The 23,958-nt window shown below is 42.3% G+C and overlaps 1 protein-coding gene across 1 annotated transcript in view; it reads left to right on the top strand.

The window, feature by feature from the left end:
• Positions 1–1,523: 1,523 nt before the first annotated feature.
• The window catches only part of eif2s2 (eukaryotic translation initiation factor 2, subunit 2 beta), a 74,720-nt gene continuing 52,285 nt past the window's right edge, over positions 1,524–23,958 (top strand). Inside the window, exons 1-3 of the mRNA XM_059980995.1 lie at positions 1,524–1,652; positions 6,724–6,907; positions 18,475–18,569. Coding sequence (XP_059836978.1) covers positions 1,638–1,652; positions 6,724–6,907; positions 18,475–18,569 — 294 coding nt within the window. The 5' untranslated portion in view covers positions 1,524–1,637. The remainder of the gene's footprint in view (positions 1,653–6,723; positions 6,908–18,474; positions 18,570–23,958) is intronic.

The following is a 23,958-nucleotide window of genomic DNA, read 5'->3' as shown; positions in this document are numbered from 1 at the left end:
ATGAGGTTGAAGACCCATTTTGCTCAAAGGATTTTTGACCAGAGGCAGACTGTCCTGGAGTTGGAGACCAGCATTTTGTGTGTGTTGTCAAAGTAACCAATGGTCAGTTTTACCGCAATCATTTTGCAAATGTGTGCAGTTTTTCTCAGATTGATACATCATCATCATCGTCATTATATGCCTTGTCTTATGATGTGAGTGGTCCTGGTCTTTCCGTGACCATGGTTGCTTTTGGCAATTTTTTCTAAGAAACGGTTTGCCATTGTCTTCTTCTGGGCAGCGCTTTTATAAGACAGCTGACCCTGGCCGTTATCAATATTCTTAAGCGATTGTCGGCCTGGTATCAGTGGTCACATAACCAGGACTTATGATATGCAGTATCTGCTCATACGACCATCCGCCCACCACCTGCTCCTGTGGCTTCACATGACCCTAACTGGGAGTGCTAAATAGGTGCTACACCTTGCCCAAGGATGACCTGAAGGGTAGTGAAGGATCATGTTATAGCTCCTTTGGTAGAGATCTATCTCCACCCCACCGCTCAACAGTTTGATTATTGCTTTATAATTCATTCTACTTCTATTATCCTTACAGTAAGTTCCAAATCATAACAATGATGTAAGATGGCATTGTCAGGATAGGTGTGTTAAAGATGACCACTGACCTAGAGTAAAGCTGAAAGTATTCCTGCTCCTTGTATTAATTCCCCAACTGCAGTCTAGGTTATTATTAATAAATGCAATTTTAAAGAAGTTACGACAGCAGCTAGCAGGAAGTTGAGGGGACTTCACAAATGACTTCTAACAAATTTCTACAGATGTACTGTGGAGAGCATTCTAACTGGTTGCATCGCTGTCTGGTATGGAGAGGTCACAGCACGGGATTGGAAAAAGCTGCAGGAAGTTGTGAACGCTGCCAGCTTCACCACGGGTACTACCTCCCAGCTTCCCAAGCATTCAGGACACCTTCAAAAGGTGATGGCTCAAAAACGCGACATTCATCACCCAGGACATGCCTTCTTCTCATTGTTTCCATCAAGGAGAAGGTACAGGAGCCTGAAGACCCACATTCAAAGTTTCAGGAACAGCTTTTTCATCTTTGTCATCAGATTTGTTCATGGATAATGAACCCATAATCCTCACTAGTGTTTTCTCCTCTTTTTGCACGATTTATTTTTAATATACACATTGTAATATATAGTTTATTCTATATGTGTTGCAATGTACTGCTCTCGTAAAACAACACATTGCACGACGTATCCCTGCGATATTAAACCTGATTCAGACTTTAAGTTTACTCATTCAATAATCACTGTAAACTACGATATTACATGTGCGCATGCGTCGTAACAATTTAAGTTTGGCACATGCGCAGCAGTGGTTTGAATTGCAGAGGAAAGATGATGCAATGTTAGTGGATCCCGCATGATGGCTGTCGCCTGCATGACGTAATTCAGCTGGCAAAACATTTAACCAATAGAAATGGAAATTTTGGTAAAACTGGCCAATGGTGGAGCATGACAGGGAAAGAGGGCGGGGCGAAGAGGTTGTCCGGTTGGGCTGCGGGTGTTGCTCTCGTTCTCTGGTGGTGGCAGGAGTCGGGCAGCGAACCGGGGGTTTTTAACCAGAGGCGCCATCATGTCTGGAGATGAGGTAGGTCCTAGTGTGGCGGCGCCCCCGGGAGGTGTGGATGGATAGGGAGGGGGCTACTAGCTCCGTGCGCTGAGCGCGTGTGTGAGGCGGGCCTGAGGCCTACCCGGGCCGCGTGCCGCCCGACACCCCACCCGGCGTTTGTGGCCTGGACGGTGAGCAGTGATATGGGTGGGGGTACCTTGACAGAGGCCCCGGGGAAGTGGATAGCGTAATGGAGAGGGTTCCTCGTGGGGTGGGTGTTGGAAGTGCTATGTAGTGGAGGAATCTTGTGGGGAGGTGCCTCAGTGGTGAGGGAGGGCCTCTGTGATTATGTTAGGGGTTTATTTATGGGAAGTGGGGGTAGGAGGGGAATCCTGTGGGTAGGTGTCCCCGTGAGGGAGAGCCCTGGTGAGGTTGTTGGGGGTTTATCTGGGGGGAGTGAGAGGTGTCCCTAGGTAGTAGGGGAATCCTGTGGCTGGGTGTTCCTGATGAGGATGTTGGGGGAGAGGGAGATGCCCCTAGGAGTGGGGGATCCTTGGGGGGAGGTGCCCCCCGCGGTGAGGGAGGACCCTTGGGTGCTAGGGAATCCTGCCAGGAAGTACCCCCATGGTAAATTGGGTCTGGTGAGCTTGTTGGTGGAGGAGATCTGGGGAGGTGTCCCTGGGTAGTGAGAAACCCTTTTGGGGGTGGGAGGGGGAGGTGCTCCTGGGTAGTGGGGGACCCAGCATGAAGCTAACACTAGTGTGACTGTGATGGGGTGGGTGAAAGAGGAACATCAAGTTGGAGGGGTGGTCCCTGAGGTGAGGGAGGTTTGCCAAGGTCCAATGCAAATAAAGAAGTAACTATTAAAAACTACAAATGAAGTTAATGAACCTGAAAACTGATTTTTCTATCAAAAGTGGTTCAAAATTTTCCAGTCTGACAGCACAGTAGACCCTTTGGCAAACAATATTGCTTCATTTAACACAGGAGTTCTTAATCTTTTAATCTTTGCAGACCCATTTGGCAGCCTGGTGAAGCCTACAGACCCCTTCTCAGAATATGTATTTAAATATTATCAAATAACATGTAGGATTACAAAAGAAACCAATTATATTGAAATACAGTTAAAAAAATATATTTTAAAATTCTGATATAGTAACACATGTGCTTCATTAACACAATTGACAAGACTATATGTTTAAAATGTAGGCAAGTTAAAATTTAATTTTTAAAAGTCTTAGTGTGAAGGCTGCTGTTTAGCTTGAATTGGAACATTAAACGGTGGGCTGGTCTTTGACAAAGCAACATGCATGTCATGTTGGACGTCCAATCGCAGGGCTGCCGGATAGTCAGCCAACTCGTCGTACAAGTGTCTGCAGCCAGGAGGACTGCAGTCACATTTGATCCAGCAGCAGGTCTAATTGCATAATTTCGAAATAGCTATCGTACACGTATCTCAAATTAACCTTTTGAGATATCTGTAATGACTGTAATGTGATGTGAAAATATCTGTGATTTATATTAGTGACAAAGTCACAGTTACTGCTAATACTACTGTGGTTTGTTGCCTATGCTCATAATTGAAGAAAATGCTAAGTTTCAGTTGGAGGTTAGTGAAAATAAAGGTGTAAATTTTTCCACCATCCAAGTTCATGGACCCCTGAAATCCCAAATTAAGAACCCCTGCTGTAGCATGTCTGTTCTCTTGAGATCTTTTTGATTCTTTATCTCGCACCCATATTCCTGCTTATTTTTGCATCATAGTCATGCAGGCAGAAACAGATTCTTTCATTTCACTGCATCTACACCAACTGTCAAGAACTCATGTATAATCTTACTTACTTATGTTTGGTCTATGACTTAGTGAAATGTTTTGGTGACCATTGCCTATGTCAGTGCATTCCAGTTTACAATCTTCCTGGATGGAAAACAAACACATTTATTCAGATTCAGATTTATTTATCAGATGTATATCAAAACATTCAGTGAAATGTGTCGTTTGCAACCAACCCATCCTGGGTGCAGCACTCTAGTGCCAACATAGAACAACATAACAAAAGATAATAACAGCAAAACAAGCCACTTCCCACGCAGATGCCTGTACAGGCCTCCAACCCCAGGGCAGGTTCCCTCCGGGTCTCTGTTCATTCCTTCTGAATTATTTTCCCTTTGTCCTCACCTTATGTCCTCTGTTTTTAGACATGTCTGATTTGGGGAAAAGTTTCTCATTTTCTATCTGTTTGCTTCAATTTCATTTACTTTATTCAGTATACACCTTTGTCTTCCTTTCCTAATGAAGAATAGACTGGCTTTTGAGGAAATGAAGAATCACCAGAGAGATACAAGACTGCAGATACTGGAATCTGCTGGAGGAACTCTGCTCATTCAGCAGCATTGTCACTCTTTCAGGTCAAGGCCTACATCAGAGCTTGATACAGGGTTTCGACCTAAAACATCAGTGATTCCATCATCATTTGAGCTATGTGGTATCACGTGGACAATCATGGTCTTCCATCTTTCCTTAATCTGCTTATTCTTTTCTCTATCCTCCACCATGATTGTTCTTGATAAATTTTTTTTGCTGAAGTGGTTTGCCATTGTCTCCTGAGCAGTGTCTTTACAAGATGGGTGACCCCAGCCTTTATAAATACCCTTTGTCTACCTGGCACCAGTGGTTGCATAATCAGGATTTGTGATATGCACGATCAGCTCATTCGAACCATCCATCACCTGCTCCTGTGGTTTCAAGTGACCCTGATCAGGAGGGCTAAGCAGGTGCTACACCTTGTCCAGGGGTGAGCTGAAGGCTAGTGGGGGAAGGGGCACCTTCTCTACAAAAGGATGTGTAAAGTGCACATATGCTGCTCAATTTGCTGAGTGACTTCACAAGATGGTGTGAGGATGAACTCATTGATGGAGCAGGCTTGAGCAGCTAAATAGCTTGCTCCTTTTCCAGTGGCACTGAGGTCACTGATGAAGCAACTAACAATGATTGAGTCTCATATTGCCCTGCTGAACTCCTGCAGTGATATTCTTGGGCCTAGATGATTGATTTCCAATGAATAAAAGAATCTTCTTTTGAGGAGTATGACCCTGGTTATCTGTGAGCTTTATCCTTGTTGATCCACTTAGGCTCCTTGATGTTACGCTTGGTCAGATGCTGCCTTGATAGAAAGCAGGTCGAGCTTCATAATAGAGAGACAGAATATTTCGCAGCATCTTCAGTTTTGCTTCGATCACACCTCACTTTTATGGCCACCACCAAACCTCTGGGTCCTTGGCTCTGGACTCTGAGACATCAGGCCTCCCACTTGGGACTTTGTCTCAGGAGTCTGTGGTAATGGATCTGACCTTTGAGCCTTGACTTTTGGTCTTCGGCCTTCAGGCTTCTACCTCTGGACTCTGTGCTGTGGACTTACTGAGCTAGGACTGCCCCCAGTTTAATTGTAGTTACAAATGGTGTTGCTTCACCTTCTGCTGATGAATGCCTACAGTACCTTGTGGATACCTTGTTCTGATCAGTGTCTGTCCCATTTAGCACAATGTTGGTGCCACACAACTTGAACTTTTGCTGTGCTGTAATGGAGAGAGATCCATCATTGGTGAGAGCAAGGTTGAGTAGTTTCAATCTGTGACCTCTCAGGATCAGATCATGTTCAGAAATCCTAGGCCTGTTTCTCCTGCCTGCATATCTGTTTTCTATTGCAACTAAGATGCTCAATGGGTAGTTTATGACATTTCAATTAATTCCCAACTGTGAGAATATATGCTCTTAACTAACCAACATCCCTCAGGTTATTGGCTTCAAGAACAACAAATCAATTGTCATTTAAATGATTTCTTTAATAAATCAATTGCTGCAAAGTTATTTTCTTCTAAAGAGGTGAAATACAGACGTTTTCTGCATCATTTTCTTGTTTCCTGGAGTGCACCTTCTGATGATCATATACTATATCAAACATGAACAGTGACTGGAAAATCCATTTGTCTTGCATTTTAAGTCAGTCTCAATCTCTGAACAATGTTCCCTACTTTTATCACACCACTGTTTCCCTTGATAAAGTTTGAATGGTGTCAAGCGCTGTTCCTGACTGGAGATCCTTTGTGGTTCAGAAATGGTGCTGATTTTAAAAATCATTTTTTTTTATTGAGATACAGTGCGGAACAGGCTCAGCAACCCCCTATTTAATCCTGGACTAATCATGGAGCAATTTATAATGACCAGTTAACCTATCAACCAGTACATCCTTGGACTGTGGAAGGAAACATGAACACCCAGAGGAAGCCCTTGTAGTCACAGAGAGAACATACAAATTCCTTACTGACGGCAGCAGGAATTGAACCCAGCTTGTCTATACTATAAAGCATAGGTGTGAAACTCAAGGCCCGTGGGCCATATCCGGCCCGGCATACAATTATATCCGGCCCACGAGATCATTTTAGATAGATGTATTATTTTAATTATTAATGGCCCGGCGATATGAAGCCTAGGATTGTAAGTTATACCAATCATAAAAATAATGCTTGCTCAGCAGTCTTCTTCATAAGAAATGGAATTTGTGAAGTGAAACACTTTGTAGTTATAGCAGAGACTGAGACAATGAGAACAGGCTGAAAAAACGGAGGCAATGAAAGCTGCGTTCACACGCACCCCACTGATCCGGCCCGCATGAAGCTGCATTTTGCCCAATCCGGCCCATGCCCTAAAATGAGTTTGACACCCCTGCTATAAAGCGTTGGACTAAACACTGTACTACCTTGCTGCCCCATTGTTAAATGATCTGTCTAATATCATTCATGATTTTAGACAGATTAAGAATGGAATTAACTTGTATATTTATAGAAGTCTTTAAACTTCGCCCTATTTTGATGGTTGCAAAGTACGGGAATCAATGACAAGTATCAACAATCACCTTTGATTTATTTGCTGCAGCTTCCTTTCTCCCGAGTTTTAAATAATATTTGAGGAAAGGTACTAAGCTTTAGTTCAAACTTTGTTAATCTCAATTTGTAACATGCTTAATTCTTTCTTGAGTGAATAATAGAGAAAATATTTTTAAACATGCTAACATTTGTTCTGAAGCTTTGATTGATGTGCTGTCTTGAACAGATGATTTTCGATCCTACTATGACCAAGAAGAAGAAGAAGAAGAAGAAGCCTTTCATGTTGGAAGAAGATGGCATGGAACAGCAAACCGAGGAGGCGCCGGCAACGGAATTCAAGGAAGCCATGATATCTGAGAACTTGGAGGAGAAAGTTCCAGAAGCAGATGATGAGGACAGTAAGAAGAAAGGTAGTTCAATATCTTTAACTTGTTATTTGTGTTGAGCAGAATGACAATGGATTAAATGTTTTTAGTGAGCCAAGTTGGCCATGGTGCATGCTGAGCAACTTGGCTGCTGAGATGAAAAATGTGCACTTGAAGGTGGCAGATGGAATACACTGTTGATAATTGCAAAGTCATCCAATCTGGAAGGAAAATGGAAGAGCAGATTATTATTTAGATGGTGAATTGCAGCATGCTGATGTGCAGAGGGACTTGGGAGTGTTTGTGCATGAATCACATAAGGTTGGTTTGCAGGTGCAGCAGGCTATCAAGAAGGGAAATAGGGTGTTGACCTTGTAAAGGGGGTTTCTTCTTTTTTCTTTGTTACTGTTGGGAAAGGGTTTCTTTTTGTTAACTAGCAGGAATGCTAATTTACTGATACCGAGAATGGTATTCCTTTGTAAACCAAATGGGGATTAATGTTCTTTCTTCTGAGTCTGTAAGCTTTTGTTGACGGGCTTTTGGGCAGATCGGCGCGAGGGGGTCGAGAGAGAGGACGCAATGCTCTAAGCTGGGCGAGGATCGGACCCCAAAGGGGGGTCCGAGGCCGGGAGATTCTCCGAGGAGGGGGGGGAATGAAGCTAGATGTGCTTGGTTGACCACTCGAAGGGTCCTGAGCTGTTTGGAGAGTCCGAGGAGTTCGGAGGGTCCTGAGCTGCGAGTCGAGGAGTTCGGAGGGGATCGAATGGTGGCCAGAAGATTTCAGAAATTGAGCTCCAACGGCTGTGCACGAAGTGGTTTGGACTTTGATAAGTTTGGCGCCTTTTCTTTAATTTTCTCTTCATATATACTGTATCGTTATTAATCACTTAGTTATAGTAACCTTTATAAATTGTACTCATTTAATCGCATATGGTGTACTGTCTGTTTTTGGGTGAGGCGGGGACATCACACAGCATCCACACCAGCTGATTACCCAGTTTGGCGGGGCCGAAGGCTGCTCCCCCTAGATGAAATGAGCTGAGCGAGCCTGAGGCGACCCAGGGGGTTACATTGTGGGGTGCTTGTCCGGGATTGATTTCTGTGGAAGCTGTGTGATCACCCTCTTTAAATTGTGTCTGCGGCGAAGAGCTGGTGTGCCTTTGTGGGTGTGTGATTGCTGGTTATCGCCGCGTGTGTGTTGGGTGGGGTGGTTGCTGTTGTTAGCCTCGAGGTCGTTGTTCGAGTTCCAATTAGTGCTGACGAAATGGTGATGGGACCATGGGTTGTCCGTACTGTTTGGAGAGTGAGGAGTGACAGGTTGGGATGTTTCAGCAGTGGTGGGCTCCGCCCGGTTATTGGAATAATGTCCAGCCCTAAAGGGGCGGAAGCGTGGGCGGAGCGGACCTCTCAGTTGTTGGATGAGTGGCAGTGCTTGGCTGAGGAAAAGCGACAGGGACGGGTTGAAAGTTTGAGTAGGCGGGCTGGTGACTTTGTTAGAACTGTCGGGCGCAATTACCTCGAAGTGACCGCTGCCAGTTCTGGGAAAGTGTGGGAAAATGCGTGTGGTTCGACTGGAAGTCAAATGCCGCAACTGGGGGGCTTATCATATCCGTGGCAGGAGATTGGTGGGAAGTTTTTAGGGTATCCCTTTTTGCCTAGGGGGGCAGATAAATTGCTTGTGGTGCAAAGGGGATCTGTCAAGGGGATCAGTTGTTCCGTTGATTCGAGAGGTGTCGGGAAATTTAGAGGAGGCCCAGTGGGGGAACGGCTTGGGGTCTCTGGGGGAGCACGTTCCCAGCAATGTACCAAGAAACTCCCGAAAGGAGCAGACTCTATTCCTGAAGGCTTAGAGGGGCCATGCGCACAGGTGTTGTTACGGATGGATGGAAGTCAAGTTAAAGCCATCCTCGGCACCGGGGCGCCGGTTAAGTTGCTGTACAGTTTGTTTCATAACCGTTATTGGAAGCATTTACCCTTGGCGACATTGAGGATACTGGAGATTCGGGGTACCAGTGCCGGTGATTATCCAGACGACGGTTGTTGGTCAGTGAAAATGGAGTTCTTAGAGGCAAATGTGGAGGAGACTGAGGTTCATGAATCGTTAATGCTGATGTGTCTGGACACTGTTCAGACGGGCAGCGTTTCAGTTTTGGAGAGAACCAATATCCTGCTGGTGCGTTTGGGGGCCTGCCCGGAGGAGGCAGGTGAGCGCTGTTTGGAGGCATTGTCGATGCACCCAGAGTTTCGAGCTGCTTGTGCGGACGTGTACAGCAGCATTGGGCCGATACCGAATTCAAACAAGAGCCAGTGGTGGTACGGCCTGGGGGAAGTATCTGAGGGTGAGACCCTCTTCGTGGACGCTGCGAAATACCACAAGGGAGGGGAATTGACTGCTGAAGACACCTCGGAGAGAGAGAGGTTGCGGCGACTGGCCCCTACAGCCGTGGAAGACGTAGGCAGCGTGTGTGTGGATTGTATTGCGTTGAAGAGGCGCACTGTCAGTGACCAGAATATGGCCCTGAGGGCCAGAGAGGCGATGGCCTGTCTGAGTGGTGCGAAGTGGTTTAAGGTGCTGGATCTGAGGAGTGGATGTTGCCAGATCCCGATGAGTGGGGCCAACAAGAACAAGACGGCCGTTATAAATTCCCTAGGAGTCTTCGGGTCTGAAAAGATGCCACAGGGTATATCTGGAGCCCTTGCAACCTTCCTGCGGGGCAGGTGGAAGACCATAGGGGATATGGAGGCGTTTGGAGTTTTGGTATATGTGGATGATCTCTTGGTATTTGGATTTGCCTCAGGAGAATATGAAGTGAGGTCGTTGCAGGAGCAGCTGAGAACTACCGAGTTAAAGTGTTTTCTGGACACGTGCCAGGGCTGGCGAAGGTCGCAGCTCGTGAGTGACTGTCTCTACGGAATCAAGTTTGAAATGAAGACGGAGAGACTGGAGAAAGTGATCTGGAACCAGTCGGAAGACTTACAAGTTGGAGAGAATGAAGAAAGTTGTCTGACTGTGGGTAATAGCAAACTGAGAACCCAGGGAGGGGAGTTTGCGGAGGTGAAGAAATTACAGACGAATCTCAGAAGAGAGAAGCGGAAGCTTGAAGGGAACCTGAAGATGACCATCGACAGTTCAAATGAAGTGCGAAACCTGAAAGTTAATCTGGAAGAAGTCATGAGGAAGAAAAAGCTGGAGAGAAGTGCAGTGAATACTGAACAGGAGGCTGAAGAGACTGCGGGAGCAGTGCAGGCCACATGTTTCCGTTTGGAGAAGATCAAACAGCAGCTACCGATCACAGGAATGAGGAAGAATACAGATTCGATGGATGATGTGCTGGATGTGTGGTACATGCTGCCTTTTGCTGACTTTCCCTCGATTGAGGAAGAGACCTTTGGCCCTTCTCCCATTGAGTCAGGTGTAGTGGGGAGGGTTAGCTGTGTGCAGTGTGGGGCATGAGTGAGAGGTTGAGAGAGGAGTTGGTAGTGGGCCCAAGGTATCCCCAGTTGTGTCCGAGCCTGAAGGGTTTAGGTGAGGGGGTACGGAGGCCTCAGAAGGGTTAGGGAACTCCCAGATAGTTGGCCTAAGTAGCGCCTGAGGGTTACTGTGTGGGGAGGAGATGTCACTGTTTGTGCTTGGATTACGGTGTGTTGGCAGGAAAGGTGGCGAGTTATTTAGTAGTCATGAGGACATGACTTATTTGGTGGAGGGAGAGTGTAAAGGGGGTTTCTTCTTTTTTCTTTGTTACTGTTGGGAAAGGGTTTCCTTTTGTTAACTAGCAGGAATGCTAATTTACTGATAATGAGAATGGTATTCCTTTGTAAACCAAATGGGGATTAATGTTCTTTCTTCTGAGTCTGTAAGCTTTTGTTGACGGGCTTTTGGGCAGATCGGCGCGAGGGGGTCGAGAGAGAGGACGCAATGCTCTAAGCTGGGCGAGGATCAGACCCCAAAGGGGGGTCCGAGGCCGGGAGATTCTCCGAGGGGGGGGGAATGAAGCTAGATGTGCTTGGTTGACCACTCGGAGGGTCCTGAGCTGTTTGGAGAGTCCGAGGAGTTCGGAGGGTCCTGAGCTGCGAGTCAAGGAGTTCGGAGGGGATCGAATGGTGGCCAGAAGACTTCAGAAATTGAGCTCCAACGGCTGTGCACGAAGTGGTTTGGACTTTGATAAGTTTGGCGCCTTTTCTTTAATTTTCTCTTCATATATACTGTATCGTTATTAATCACTTAGTTATAGTAACCTTTATAAATTGTACTCATTTAATCGCATATGGTGTACTGTCTGTTTTTGGGTGAGGCGGGGACATCACACAGCATCCACACCAGCTGATTACCCAGTTTGGCGGGGCCGAAGGCTGCTCCCCCTAGACGAAATGAGCTGAGCGAGCCTGAGGCGACCCAGGGGGTTACATTGACTTTCATTGCTAGAAGGATTGAATTTAAGAGCAAGTGTTTATGCTGCAAATGTACAGGATACTGGTGAGATCATACCTGGAGTACTGCGTGCAGTTCTGGTCTTCTTACTTGAGGAAGGATATACTGGCTTTAGAGGCAGTGCAGAGGAGGTTCACCAAGTTGATTCCAAAGATGAGGGGGGTTAGACTATGATGAGAGATTGAGATGAGAGACCGTCAATTCCAGCGAGTACAGTCCTAGACAAGAATGAGAGGAGACTTGTAGAAACATATATAGAGGCAGGAAAATTATTTCCAGTGGTAGGTGAGATTAGAACTAGGGGACACGGCCTCAAGATTTGGGTGATTAGATTTAGAATGGAGATGAGGAGGAACTGCTTTTCCCCGAGGGTGGTGAATCGGTGGAATTCTCCACCCAATGAAGCAGTGGAGGCTACCTCAGTAAATACCTTTAAGACAAGGTTGCATAGTAGGGAAATAAGGGTTATGGGGAAAAGGCAGGAAGGTGGAGGTGAGTTCATGGCCAAATCAACCAAGATCTTATTGAATGACGGAGCAGGCTCAACAGACTAGATGCTCCTATTTCTTAAGTTCAAAGAGAGAGCGAGCGTAGAGGCCCAGTCGATTCACCCTTATTAATCATCCACTTACTGCATTCACATAATCAATAGGAAAACTGTTCAGTGTTCAAACCTTTTTTTTAAATTGAAATTAATTTTGGAAACTTGAATGAATAATTGGGTATTGGTGCAGGATATTATTTTGAATAATTAGTTGGTATATATTTTGGTTATAAAGTTGCTTTATGACAGCTCTGGAGCCATTTTAAAGCTTTGGCAAAGTTTTGAAGGGAAGGTGAGGCTTTTGAAGAGCGTAATAACTTTTGATGGAATGGAATTTGTAAAGTGGTACACCATCCTAACACCATCAAAGCAAAACAGCCCACTGGATTAGCTCCCCGTTCACCACAGTAAGCATGTAGTCCCTTCTCGGCTGCACTGCGAATATGCAAAATGCACTGCAAAACCTTAATAACACACACACAATGCTGGAGGAGCTCAGCAGGTCAGGCAGCATCTAGGGATGTGATAAAGTTTAAGGGAATTGGGGGATTCTTGGATTCCTATAAACAATGGGTTAAGTACTGACTGTGGCTGTATTTTGTGGGTGACTGCAGTGGGTTTGAATAATGTCTCTGAGCTGCTTTCTTTGGAGCAAGATAAGGGTTAAAGTTCACCCAGATCCACATAAGATGCCTCCTGGCTTTTCACACCTTTTGTTTTTGACAAAAGGCAGTACCTGATGGAAATTATACAGGACATTCCTTTCTTAATTAAAGCTTAAATTTGATGGATATTCTTATCTTTGTAACTAAGTTGTGGCTCTAACAAACCAGGTAGGACATTCCTTTCTTTAATTAAGGTGGCTGGAGTGTCTATCAAACTGATTAGTTTTTTTGTATCAATAGTCCATTGACTTGGCTGGAATGCTTATCAAACTGATTGTTCTTTTGTATTGGTGGCCTTGTAACTTCTAACAATTCTGACATCAGGCAGTGAACTTGTTGAACCACCGGAGGGATGAGAACGCTTCTCCCCTGATGTCGGGACCAAGTTCACTCGCCGGCTGAGCTCGAAGAAATAAACGGGTGAAAGAGATAAGTAACGATCTTTTTGTGCTGTCGTTATTTGATCCAGCAAATTTACGTTTACAGAGGGGAATAAACAGTTGATGTTTTGGGCCAAGACCCTTCATCAGGACTGGAAAGGAAGGAGAAAGAAGCCAGAATACCAAGGAGGGTGGATGGTAGGGATACTGTGATGTAAAAAGCTGGGAAATATTAGTTGAAGAGGTAAGGGCTGAAGAAGGAGGAATCTGATAGGAGAGGAGATTGTAGCATGGAAGAAAGGGAAGGAGAAGGAGAACCAGAGGAAGGTGATGGGCAGGTGAGGCGAGAAGCAGTAAGAGGGGAGCCAGAATGGGAAATGAAAAAAGTGAGAAGATGGAGGGGGGAAGAAATTACCGCAAGTTAGAGAAATCGTGATTCATACCATCAGGTTGGAAGCTACCCAGCCTGAGTGTGCCTTCTTTGAAGCCGCAGAGGCGACCATGGACAGACATGTCAGAATGGGAAGCCAAATTGAAATCGATAGCCATCTGCAAGATCCTGCCTTTTGTGGTAGATGTTGTGAAAGTGCATAGGAATCCTGACCCTTGCAGATTCCCTCCATGTCACACACCATCCTAACCTTGGAACACATCACTGTCCTTTCATGGTCACTTGGTTTAAGTCCTCAAGTATCCTCCCTTAGTGTTGTAGGTGTACCTTCACCAGAAAGACTGGAGTAGTTCAAGAAGGTGAGATCACCACATACCCTCAACAATGTGTCATCCTCACAAAGCCCAAATCCCAGAAAAAGAATAAATAAAATATCAAAATAGAAATTACACTGCAGCATTATCTTCTCAGTGCCAGTTTTTATCTTAAATGAAATGTGTGGTTAATTCAATTTATGAGCTCTTGCCCATGGGAAAATTAAGTTCAGTAACATTGGGTGCTAATGGTTATTGCTTCTTTTGGTCCTTGAGTTCCCAACAAATTCCAGCAACTCCCCAGCACTTCTTGGGTGGAAAATAAATTCCCTTCATTACTTTTGCCCAAAACCTTAAATTTGATGTCATTTACAAGTACTGAAAGTATTGGCCATTAAAGACTTTTCATCTGCTGATATTTCACCTTCGGTGGGATAAACTATCAGTCAGTCAAATCATTCAATGCCAGTCTGATTTCATGTTGGTGCAGTTTGTTTAGGGACTTGGTTTTGAAAAACAGTTGTTTTTTTTTCCCAGTTCGAACCTGCTGTCCTAAAGATTAACAGTTAAGATTAAATATCACCTTTATTTGTCGAATGTACACCGAGACATTAAAATGAACTGAAATGTGTTCTTTTCGTCAACAACTGTCACAGTCCAAATCCAGTGGTGGGGGCAGCCCATGAGTGTTCATGTGTTCCCGTCGCCATTCCTAACCTGTATGTCTTTGGAATGTGGGAGGAAGCTGGAGTACCAGGAGGAAGCCCACGCAGTGAAGAGGACAATGTACAAACTCCTTACAGTCCACAGTGGGAATTGTGTCCTCATTGCTGATGCTGTACAGCGTTACGCTGATTACTGTGCTACCATGCTACTTAAAACTCCATAAAGAGCCACTTGAGTTGAATTGACATCCTTCATATACATGAGGAGTAAAATTCTTTGTTACGTCTCCATCTAATGTGCAATTTATAGTAATTTATAATAAATATGTACATCAGGATAGTCAGTATAACGTAGAAATGCAGTTGCATCAGCATGAATTAATCAGTCTGATGGCCTGGTGGAAGAAGCTGTCTCCCCCCCTCCTCCTGTATGCTGCGATACCATTTCCTGGATGTTAGCAGCTGGAACAGTTTGTGGTTGGGGTGACTCAGGTCTTTTTTACACATATGTCTTTGTAAATGTCCTGAATAGTGAGAAATTCACACTGAATAGTGGCGCCTTTGTAGCAGTTAGCATAACACTTTACAGTGCCAGCTTTAAGATCAGCGTTCAAGTCCCACTGCTCATATTGTTTGGGACAAGTTGAGCAACTTCTACCAGTGCTCTTGGTTCTTCACAAATTCCAAAGATGTACGGGTTAGTAGGCTAATTGGTCACATTGATGTAATTGAGCAGTGTGGGCTTGTTAGGTTGGAAGGGCCCGTTAGAGTCTACATAATAAATAAATTACTAATGTTGTTTCTGTGGGAGGTTGAACCTCATCCTGACAGTTAGAAGTTCAGACTTTCTGCTGTGAATCTGCAGTTTGCATCTACACATTAGCTGCATGCAATAAAAGAAATTTTAAGCCGTGTACCTCTGTGACCATGTGGGTTTCCTCTGAGGACTCTGGTTTCCTCCCACATTCCCAAAGACTCGCAGTTAGGGTTAGTGAATTGTGAGCATGCTACATTGGTGCCAGAAACATGACGACAGTTACAGGCGTCCCAGTACAATCCTCCCTGATTTGATTTGACCCAACCAATGCATTTCATTGTGTTTCAATGTACATGTGACAAATAAAGCTAATCTTTCTTTATAAAGCCTGGGTGAAATGCACAAAAGATCTTTTGGTACTGTCTATTCTTCTGGGTTCAGTGGTGTACTAATACTAATACATTATTATGAGAAATCGGTTTGCAAGTTAAAGGTCACGCCAATGAATCCATCAGAAGCGGTTTTATTTTCACTGAATTATATGACAAGAAAATTGTTTTTTACATAGAAGTATAGTGCAAAGATGTAAAATTACTATAAATCACAAAAATGGTGCAAAAAGGAATAATGAGGATACCTTTCGGAAATCTGGTGAAGGGCAAGAAGTTGAGTCTGAATCACTGAGTGTGGGTCCTCAGGCTCCTGTACAGTGACAGTAACAGGAAGGCGGCATGTGCCAGAAGATGAGGGTACTTCATGATAAATACCATTTTGAGGCACCGTCTCTTCAAGATGATCTCTGGTAGGGAGGATGCTCTCCACTGCACTTTTATAGAAAGTGTTTGTTGTTATTTTTACTTAGCAATACAGCATGTTATCAGGCTCTTCTGGTACAATAAGCCTGTGCCACTTTATTCTACTAACCTGTGTGTCCTTGGGCTATGGGTGGAAGCTAGAGCACCTGGTGGAACCCAAAGTCACAGGAAGAATGTACAAACACCTTACAGACAGCAGCAGAATTAATCTTGGGTCGCTGCTACCATAGTAGTACTATGCTACTTTGACTGTCAGCAGAGGAAAGGGAGAATGTCAGACAGCGGAGAGCATCCTTGTGGCCTTCCCCCTCAACAATAAGTGCTCCCATTTTGAGTACAGTTATGGGGGGGGGGGGGGGGCGGTGTGACCTACCAGGAGGAAGCAACAATGGTGTGCCATTGGATAGTGCAGTTGTCCACAGGGTTTTCATGATTGCCAGGCCTTTCTTCTGCATAGATACTGCTGCTTGCCCGGGCTGGGTTCGAACTCAGGACCATCTGCCTTGATGAAGTCTAGTGCTGATGTCACTACACCATCAACTGGCCTGGTAGCATGCATGCCTTCAAACCACTGTAGGATATTCTAAAGTAATATACTGATTGGGTTCGATGATGGTTCATGGTGTAGGAATTAGACCATTTAGTTCAAATGCCCTAAATTGATCAGTCAAATGTTGGCCAATTGAACTGAATGGTCTGATTCCAATTCTGAAATTTGTGATTAATTTGTTAGTGATAAAGTAAAAATTTTAAATGGACTGTGGGAACTATTGGTGTTATTTGCTCAGAAATGGAGGATATTAAAATAAGATTGATTACTGATTTAATTGGTTTGGCACAACATTGTGGGCTGAAGTGTTGTAAACTTCTTTTAATCTACCTAATGCAAAGACACCATGTACCACGGTGAAAGTAACTCTAACTCTTTATTAGCAAGTTACTTGAGAGAACCCTCCTTAAGCACTCTCTGTCGGAGGCTGCTTCGAGGGTCTCTGTCTCCTGAAGCAAATACAGTTCTTTTTATATACATACAGTCACGTACAGAGATACATGTGGGTTCACCCCCTTAGTTTCTGTACAGATGAGTATTGTTAACTTTATCAATCATAAATTGTTCGTATAACAGTTTTAGTTGCTACTATGTCTGGATATAGACAGGCACAGGCGTACCATCCAAAGCTTCCTGCCCTTGAAAATAGCCGCTCTTTTTTATGCTTATCTTGCAGGTGCCATAAGGAATACAAGGCAAAATAGGTTTCTCACAGCAATTAATCAGGCAATGATACAAGTTACTCTAAGCAAAACTGAAGTTAAGCGCAGATCACATACCAAGGATGATGTTACCCATTCAGCTTATCTTATGAGAAAGCATTTGGGATTCTGTAGTTTTTTCTCAAGCTCTTAGCTGCTGTGACCCTTACAAAAAATAGCCAGGGTCACAAGCGGCCTACGAGATGCTAACTTCTTAATATTCAGAAGGTCCTGTACCTATACTATACTGTACTGTTCAAAGTACATTTATTATCAAAGTATGTGTGCAATATACAGCTGGGAGGGATCTGCTGAAAGGTTTCGGCCCAAAGTGTCGACTGTACTCTTCTCCTAGATGCTGCCGAGCCTGCTGAGTTCCTTCAGCGTTTTGTGATGCAATATACAGCCCTGAGATTTGTCTTCCCCCCCCCCAGACAGCCACAAAACAAAGAAAACCATAGAACCCATTCAAAGAAAAACATCAAACCCCCCCATGCACGAAAAAAATATTGTGCAAACGGCAAAAGAAAAAAAGTGACAAACACAATATGAAACACAAAATATCAAGAATGTCCAAGCAAATTCAGTTCAGTTAATTTTAGCGCTGTTTCATTCATTATCTACAGGCTGCCCTGATCAACATCGCCCAAAATAGCAGCAAAGGAAGGAATGAACCAAAACACATCATAACGTGAACTATGGAGTCCAATCCACAAACTGTGTTCATTAAACTTGCCTAAGACCCAGGAATCCTTTGGCAGGCTTGAGGGAGGGGGAAAGAGAGAGACCATTTGAATGCAGGGACTTTTGTCTGGGAGCAGTGAGTGAGAGAGAGGGGAGAGTGTGTCACAGACAGACATCTTCCTCTGGCAGCAGTGAGCAAGAGGCTGGTAGATGGTGCTGAACACCCACTCGCCTTCTGCTCTCGCCTCGATGACTACAATCCGCCTCAACACTTTAATTAGTGAAATTGAGGAATAAAGTCGATCATGAGTTCACACCCTATCTCCAGGCTTCTTAATCCTGAGGCTGCATACTTTGCTAGAAACCTCACTGAACACCCTTGGAGATGTCAAAGCGCCAGATCGCTCAAGCACACCACCGAAATGTAGATCACAGGCTCCAACAGTAGCAGAATTATAGTTGTAAAAGAAGTAGTTTTGTGAACCATCTGGAGGATTGTTTGCTGGCCATTTTCATTATCAGATTAGTTCTTGAATGGTTGGCTTTCATGAAAGTATGATTGTATATATTTACATTCATTTGGAACAGCTTTTTGGAGTATAAATCATCATGTGGGTAGCTGCGGGATTTCTTTCTGTTACCATATGTGTTTGCATTAACTTTCCAAAATGTATTTGATGGACATGAGCAACTAAGAATATATTTGCTTAATCATAGATACAACAGATGATTTAGATGATCTGGATTTCTTCAATCAAAAGAAGAAAAAGAAGAAGCCCAAGAAAGCTTTTGATATTGATGATGGTATTAAGGTTAGTTATACAGGTCCAAAAAGTCCTTTACATTGACTTGAGGCTTGGAATACTCATTGCCGAGTGAATGTTAACATTGGACCTATAGAGAAAGGGCACCACTGTGCAGGCAAGTACTGCTTCAATTGTCAACCCAGTGCTATCTTTGCTCAACGGTGACAACTTTTGTCAATGCGTTTCTTGTATAATTTCAAATGAACTTTCCAGGACTGTACTAATTTAATGTGATGTTTTCATTTTACTATTATTTCTGTTTCCCAAGTATCCCAGAGAATGGGGTAATACAAACGAAATGAGTGCTGCAGTAGTGTAGCAATTTGCATCATGCTATTACATCTCGGGGGCGTCAGAGTTTGGAGTTTAATTCTGGTGTCTTCTGTAAGTTTGTACGTCTTACCTGTGATACTTTTGGGTTTCCATCAGGTACAGTAGTTTCTTCCCATAGACTTGCCAATTAGTGGATTAATTAATCCAGTGATTAGCCTAGGATTAGTAAGTGGAAAGGGCCTGTTCTGCACTGCATCTCTAAATAAATAAAATTAGGAAATGCAACTTTGAAAATCTGAAATTGAAATGTAAACGAGGCACCTACCTTTTTCCCCCCATAGTGGACCCCAAGGAGTCCCGTTACTCCAGCACACTCAAGCTTCTTTCATTGTGATGTGCTGCTTCACTTCTCTGATATTTACAAAGGCGATTAGTTATGACTGTTTCATTTAATGTATTTTAAGTAATTAAAATGAGGTATGTATGTTGATGGTTCTCATCTTATGCGGAATATATTTTGGGGAGAATAAAGTTTCTATTAGGGTGAATCTCAACACAAATACCTTGATCTGTTTCCAGAGGAACAGGAATTCAACAGGGAATACTTCAGAACAGGTTTAAAATACTCTTTAGGCCTCTTTAAGTAAATTACTCTTTAAGTAATTTAGCCTACTTTGGAGTTGTAAAATGGGAATTTTTCACAAAGTATGATCAACAGATGGCGTAGGCTCTGGAATGTGGTACTGAAGACAATACACAAATCATTTCAAAAGCAGTAGACTGCTATATTTAAGACTCTGAATTTACTTGGATGGATGTGAGCTGAATTGAGAACACATGTTTATCTTCGTATGTCTTTGAAAGTAATAAAGGCATACTTTTCAAAATAAGGGATTGTGGCGACCCTTTTCCTGGCGTATCCGAACCGACTCACAATGAGATAGCCTACGGGGGTTTGCGAGCACAGAGCTTTGGAGCCTCTGCGCCATGGGGGGCCGGTTGACAGAGGCTTAAAAGTGAGGCTGAAGTTTTGGAATAAAGTTTTTCCCTTCGACTGCAGTTACCGACTCCGTGTCGTAATTTTAGCGCTGCGTGTAGCACACCGCTACAGGATCACCCTTTATCGTGGTGATGAGCAATAGCTATTCCAGGGGTCAGGAATCCCTGGAATTCTCTGTTCCAGAGTGCTGTGGAGGCTGAGTTACTGAATATGTTCGAGGCTATGGTTTTTCAAAGTAAATTTATTATCATATACTACCTTGAGATTAATTTTCTTGTGGGCATTCATGGTAGAACAAAGCAATACAATTGGTATCAATGATAAATGACAAAGACTGACAAAACAACCATTGTGCAAAAGGCAAACTCAGCAAATACAAAAAAAGTAAAATAAATAAGACCAAGATCATGAGTTGTAAAACCCTTGAAAGTGAGTCTCTAAGTTGTGCAGTCAGTTCAGTGTTAAACGTGGTGTTTTCTCGTGCCCCACAAACGACCAGGAGACGCAGAAGATTCTTCAAGAAGTATTAAACTTTAATTTGCAAATCAAAGCTGTGACAGTCATTGAGCTAGTAGCCGATTGCCCACCGATCCTTGTACATAGCATTTTTTATAGCAATCTCCTGGTTTAGTTGCATTAGCATATCCAATTGGTCTATAGTTGCTTATCACAAGTACATCTACATCTACATCTCTTAGCTAGCCTCTCATTGACACACCATTATCTTCTACATTCTTAAGATTTCATTCTCCTACTAAATTGGATACATGCATAGCAAATAGCAAGCTCAAAGCTGACTGCATAGTTTTGGTTACACAGCAAACAATGCAACTTTTATACTCCAATACATCTCCCCTTGGTCTCACACAGAGAAAGAAGACTAAGAGTCCGCGCACAAAAGCCCCAATAAACTCAAGCACCTATTCCCAAATCTCGGGTTAAACTATAATTTTCTGCGCCAAGACTTTATTACTCTGAAGTGATCTAAAGCTTCTTCAACCTCTTTTAATGTAAAGGGCATATCTAATCCTTTCTGTTCTTCCAAATTTAGTTTTGGAAGGGTTATTTGTGATAAAAATTTATCTATCTCAGCAATCTTATTTTGTGATTCTGATTGATATATTTCAGTGTAAAACTTTTAAAAAGTTTAATTTCTAAAGGTTTATAAGTAATCTTAATTACACTTGTTCTAATTGCATTTATTGTTTTAGAAGCCTGTTCTGTTTTCAACTGCCAAGCAAGAATCTTATGTGCTCTTTCACCTAATTCGTAATATTTCTGTTTAGTTCTCATAATTACTTTTTCTGTACGATATGTCTGGAGTGTATTATATTGTAGTTTTTTATTAACAAGTTGTCTTCGTTTTTCTTCTGTCATATATCTTTGAGATTCTTTTTCTAACTTTATGATATCTTTTTCCAATTGATCTATTTCTGCCATGTATTCCTTCTTAATTTTAGATGTATAACTTATAATCTGACCCCTTAAATATGCTTTTATTGCTTCCCATAATACAATTTTATCCTCAACTGAATATAAATTTGTATCCAAAAAAATTGAATCTGTTTTTTCATAAAATCACAAAAATCTTGACGTTTTAATAAAATTGAATTAAATCTCCATCTATAGATCGATTCCTACTTATCCATCATTATCATTGTCATTATCAAGGGGGAATGATCTGACAGTATTCTTGCTTTATATTCCACACTTTTCTAAGATACAACTATCTTGAATATTTTTTGATAATAAAAAAAATCGATCCTTGAGTAAGTTTTATGTCTATTTGAATAAAATGAATAATCTCTTTCTCTTGGATTAATTTTTCTCCATATATCAATCAGGTTTAAATCTTTCATTAATGATGAAGTTAGTTTTATTACTTTTGATTTTGTAGCAACTTTAGTTGACCTATCCAAAACTGGATCTAAACAAAAATTAAAATCTCCACCTATTAATATTTTCATGTGCATCAGCCAAGTTCAAAAAAACTTCTTGTATGAATTTTGTATCATTTTCATTTGGTGCATAAATGTTCATAAAAATCCATAATTCTGAAAAAATTTGACAATGTATAATCACATATCTCCCCACAGAATCAATTATTACATTTTGTATTTTAATTGGTAAAGATTTATTAACCAAAATTGCAACTCCTCTCGATTTTGAATTAAATGCTGCAATGACATTTCCAACCCAATCTCTCTTTAATTTCTTATGTTCTGTTTCTGTTAAATGTGTTTCTTGTAAAAAAAAAGCTATATCTCCTTTCATTTTCTTAATATATGTAAAACTCTTTCTTTTCACAGGTCCATTAAGTCCATTAACATTAAAACAAAAAATTAAGTAAATTAATCATTCATAATACTTTGGGAACTCTTTAAAATTCTCCATGTTGCTATGAGTCTCTCCCCAACCATTCAGGCAAAAAAGAAAAATAGAAGAAAGGTAACTAATATATAAGAAAAAAAAACAAAATACCCCCCCACTAATGTTGCAAATAAAAAGAACACAACATTACCCCCCCCCCCCCCATTTTACGGGTCATGGCAATCACCATGATTGTACACGTGAAACTCACAGCCATCGATCAGGAGCTCCTCCAGCTCCCCCGCAAAAACAAAAGAAAATATATTAGTGAAGAAGAAAAAAAGAAAATAATTAATGTCTCTACTCCCAATTACTACTGCTCAACTATTTTTTTTTCCCTTATAAATGTCCGTCAAGTCTAACCTTGTTTCAGTCTTCATCATTAGTCCACTTCATTTCTATAATTCTTTACTCCTCTTCGTGGACATCAGGTAATTCTTGTACAAATTTCTCCGCTTTCCGGTAGTCAATGAAAAATCTTCTTTCTTCGTTATCCAGGAAAACTATCAATTTTGCTGGGTAGCTCAATAAAAATTTATAGCCTTTTTCCCATAAGTATTTTTTCACTGGATTAAATTCCTTCCGCCTCTTCAGAAGATTGTAACTTATGTCTGGATTAAAAAAAACTCTTTTCCCTTTTATTATCAATGGCCCATTTCTCTTTTTAGCACCTTGAGTAGCTGCCTTCAAGATCATTTCTTTATATTGGTACCTTAAGCATTTTATCAAAATTGATCTTGGGTTTTGATCTTGTTGAGGTCTTGGTCTTAAAGCTCTGTGTGCTCTTTCAATTTCAATTACTTGGCTTCCTTCTTTCATTTCCAAAATTTTCGGAATCCATTCTAGAAAGAATTTTATTGGATTTTCTCCCCCTGTACCTTCCATAAGACCAACAATTTTAATATTATTTCATCTACTAGAGTTTTCAAGCGCATCTATTTTTTCCAACATCCGTTTTCTTTCTATTGTCCAGGCAAGATTATTGTCTTCTATCTTATCTATTCTTTCAGTGTTTTCTTCCACTTTTACTTCCATCTCTTTAACTTTATTATCCATCTTCTTTTGTTTTTCCACCACATTATCGAGTGTATTCTGCATCCTTCTTATATCTGTTCTTATTGCTTTTAATTCATTCATCATATATATCAGGATATCTCTTGTGTCTCCTTTAATCTCCTCCTTCTTTTCCTCTTCTTCTTCCTCTGAATTTCCCAAAGAGTCTGATTCCACTTCTGATTCACTTCCAATTTCACTTCCAGCAGAAGTTGGGATTTGTAGTTATGTTAATATCTGTTCATGCATACTTGTTTCTTCGCGCATGCGTTGTTCTTGCTGTTTCTTCTTAGAGACCGCCGACATTGTTGCAACTTCCTGTCCTGCATCATCAGAAGTGCCATGCACTTCGCCGGGAGGAGATCCAACGAGTCCGAGGCTTCGCCGAGACGGTTAGGCCTTTATCCCCGCCGATTTGCGCAGTCTTCGAAGTAGTAGCTTTCTTCTGTTTCAGTTTAGGAGCCATATCCAAAAATAATCCTGAGTTGCTTATAAATAGTTTCTAGTAGGTACTTGTTAACTCTTCTTCATTTAAACCCTATTTCATTACTTTTTATGAGGGAGCTGGATTCCCAACGTCTCGATCCTACGTCATCACGTGATGCCCCCCCCCCACTACAAGAGACTTGAGACAAGGAAGAAAACAGTACAGCACAAGCGCACAGCTCAACAATACAATACTGACAGTTATTGCCATTT

The sequence above is a fragment of the Hypanus sabinus genome, chromosome 9, assembly GCF_030144855.1.
Source record: "Hypanus sabinus isolate sHypSab1 chromosome 9, sHypSab1.hap1, whole genome shotgun sequence".
Lineage (NCBI taxonomy): Eukaryota > Metazoa > Chordata > Chondrichthyes > Myliobatiformes > Dasyatidae > Hypanus > Hypanus sabinus.
Note: the sequence above shows the minus strand (reverse complement) of the source record. Positions and strands in the feature narration are given on the sequence as shown.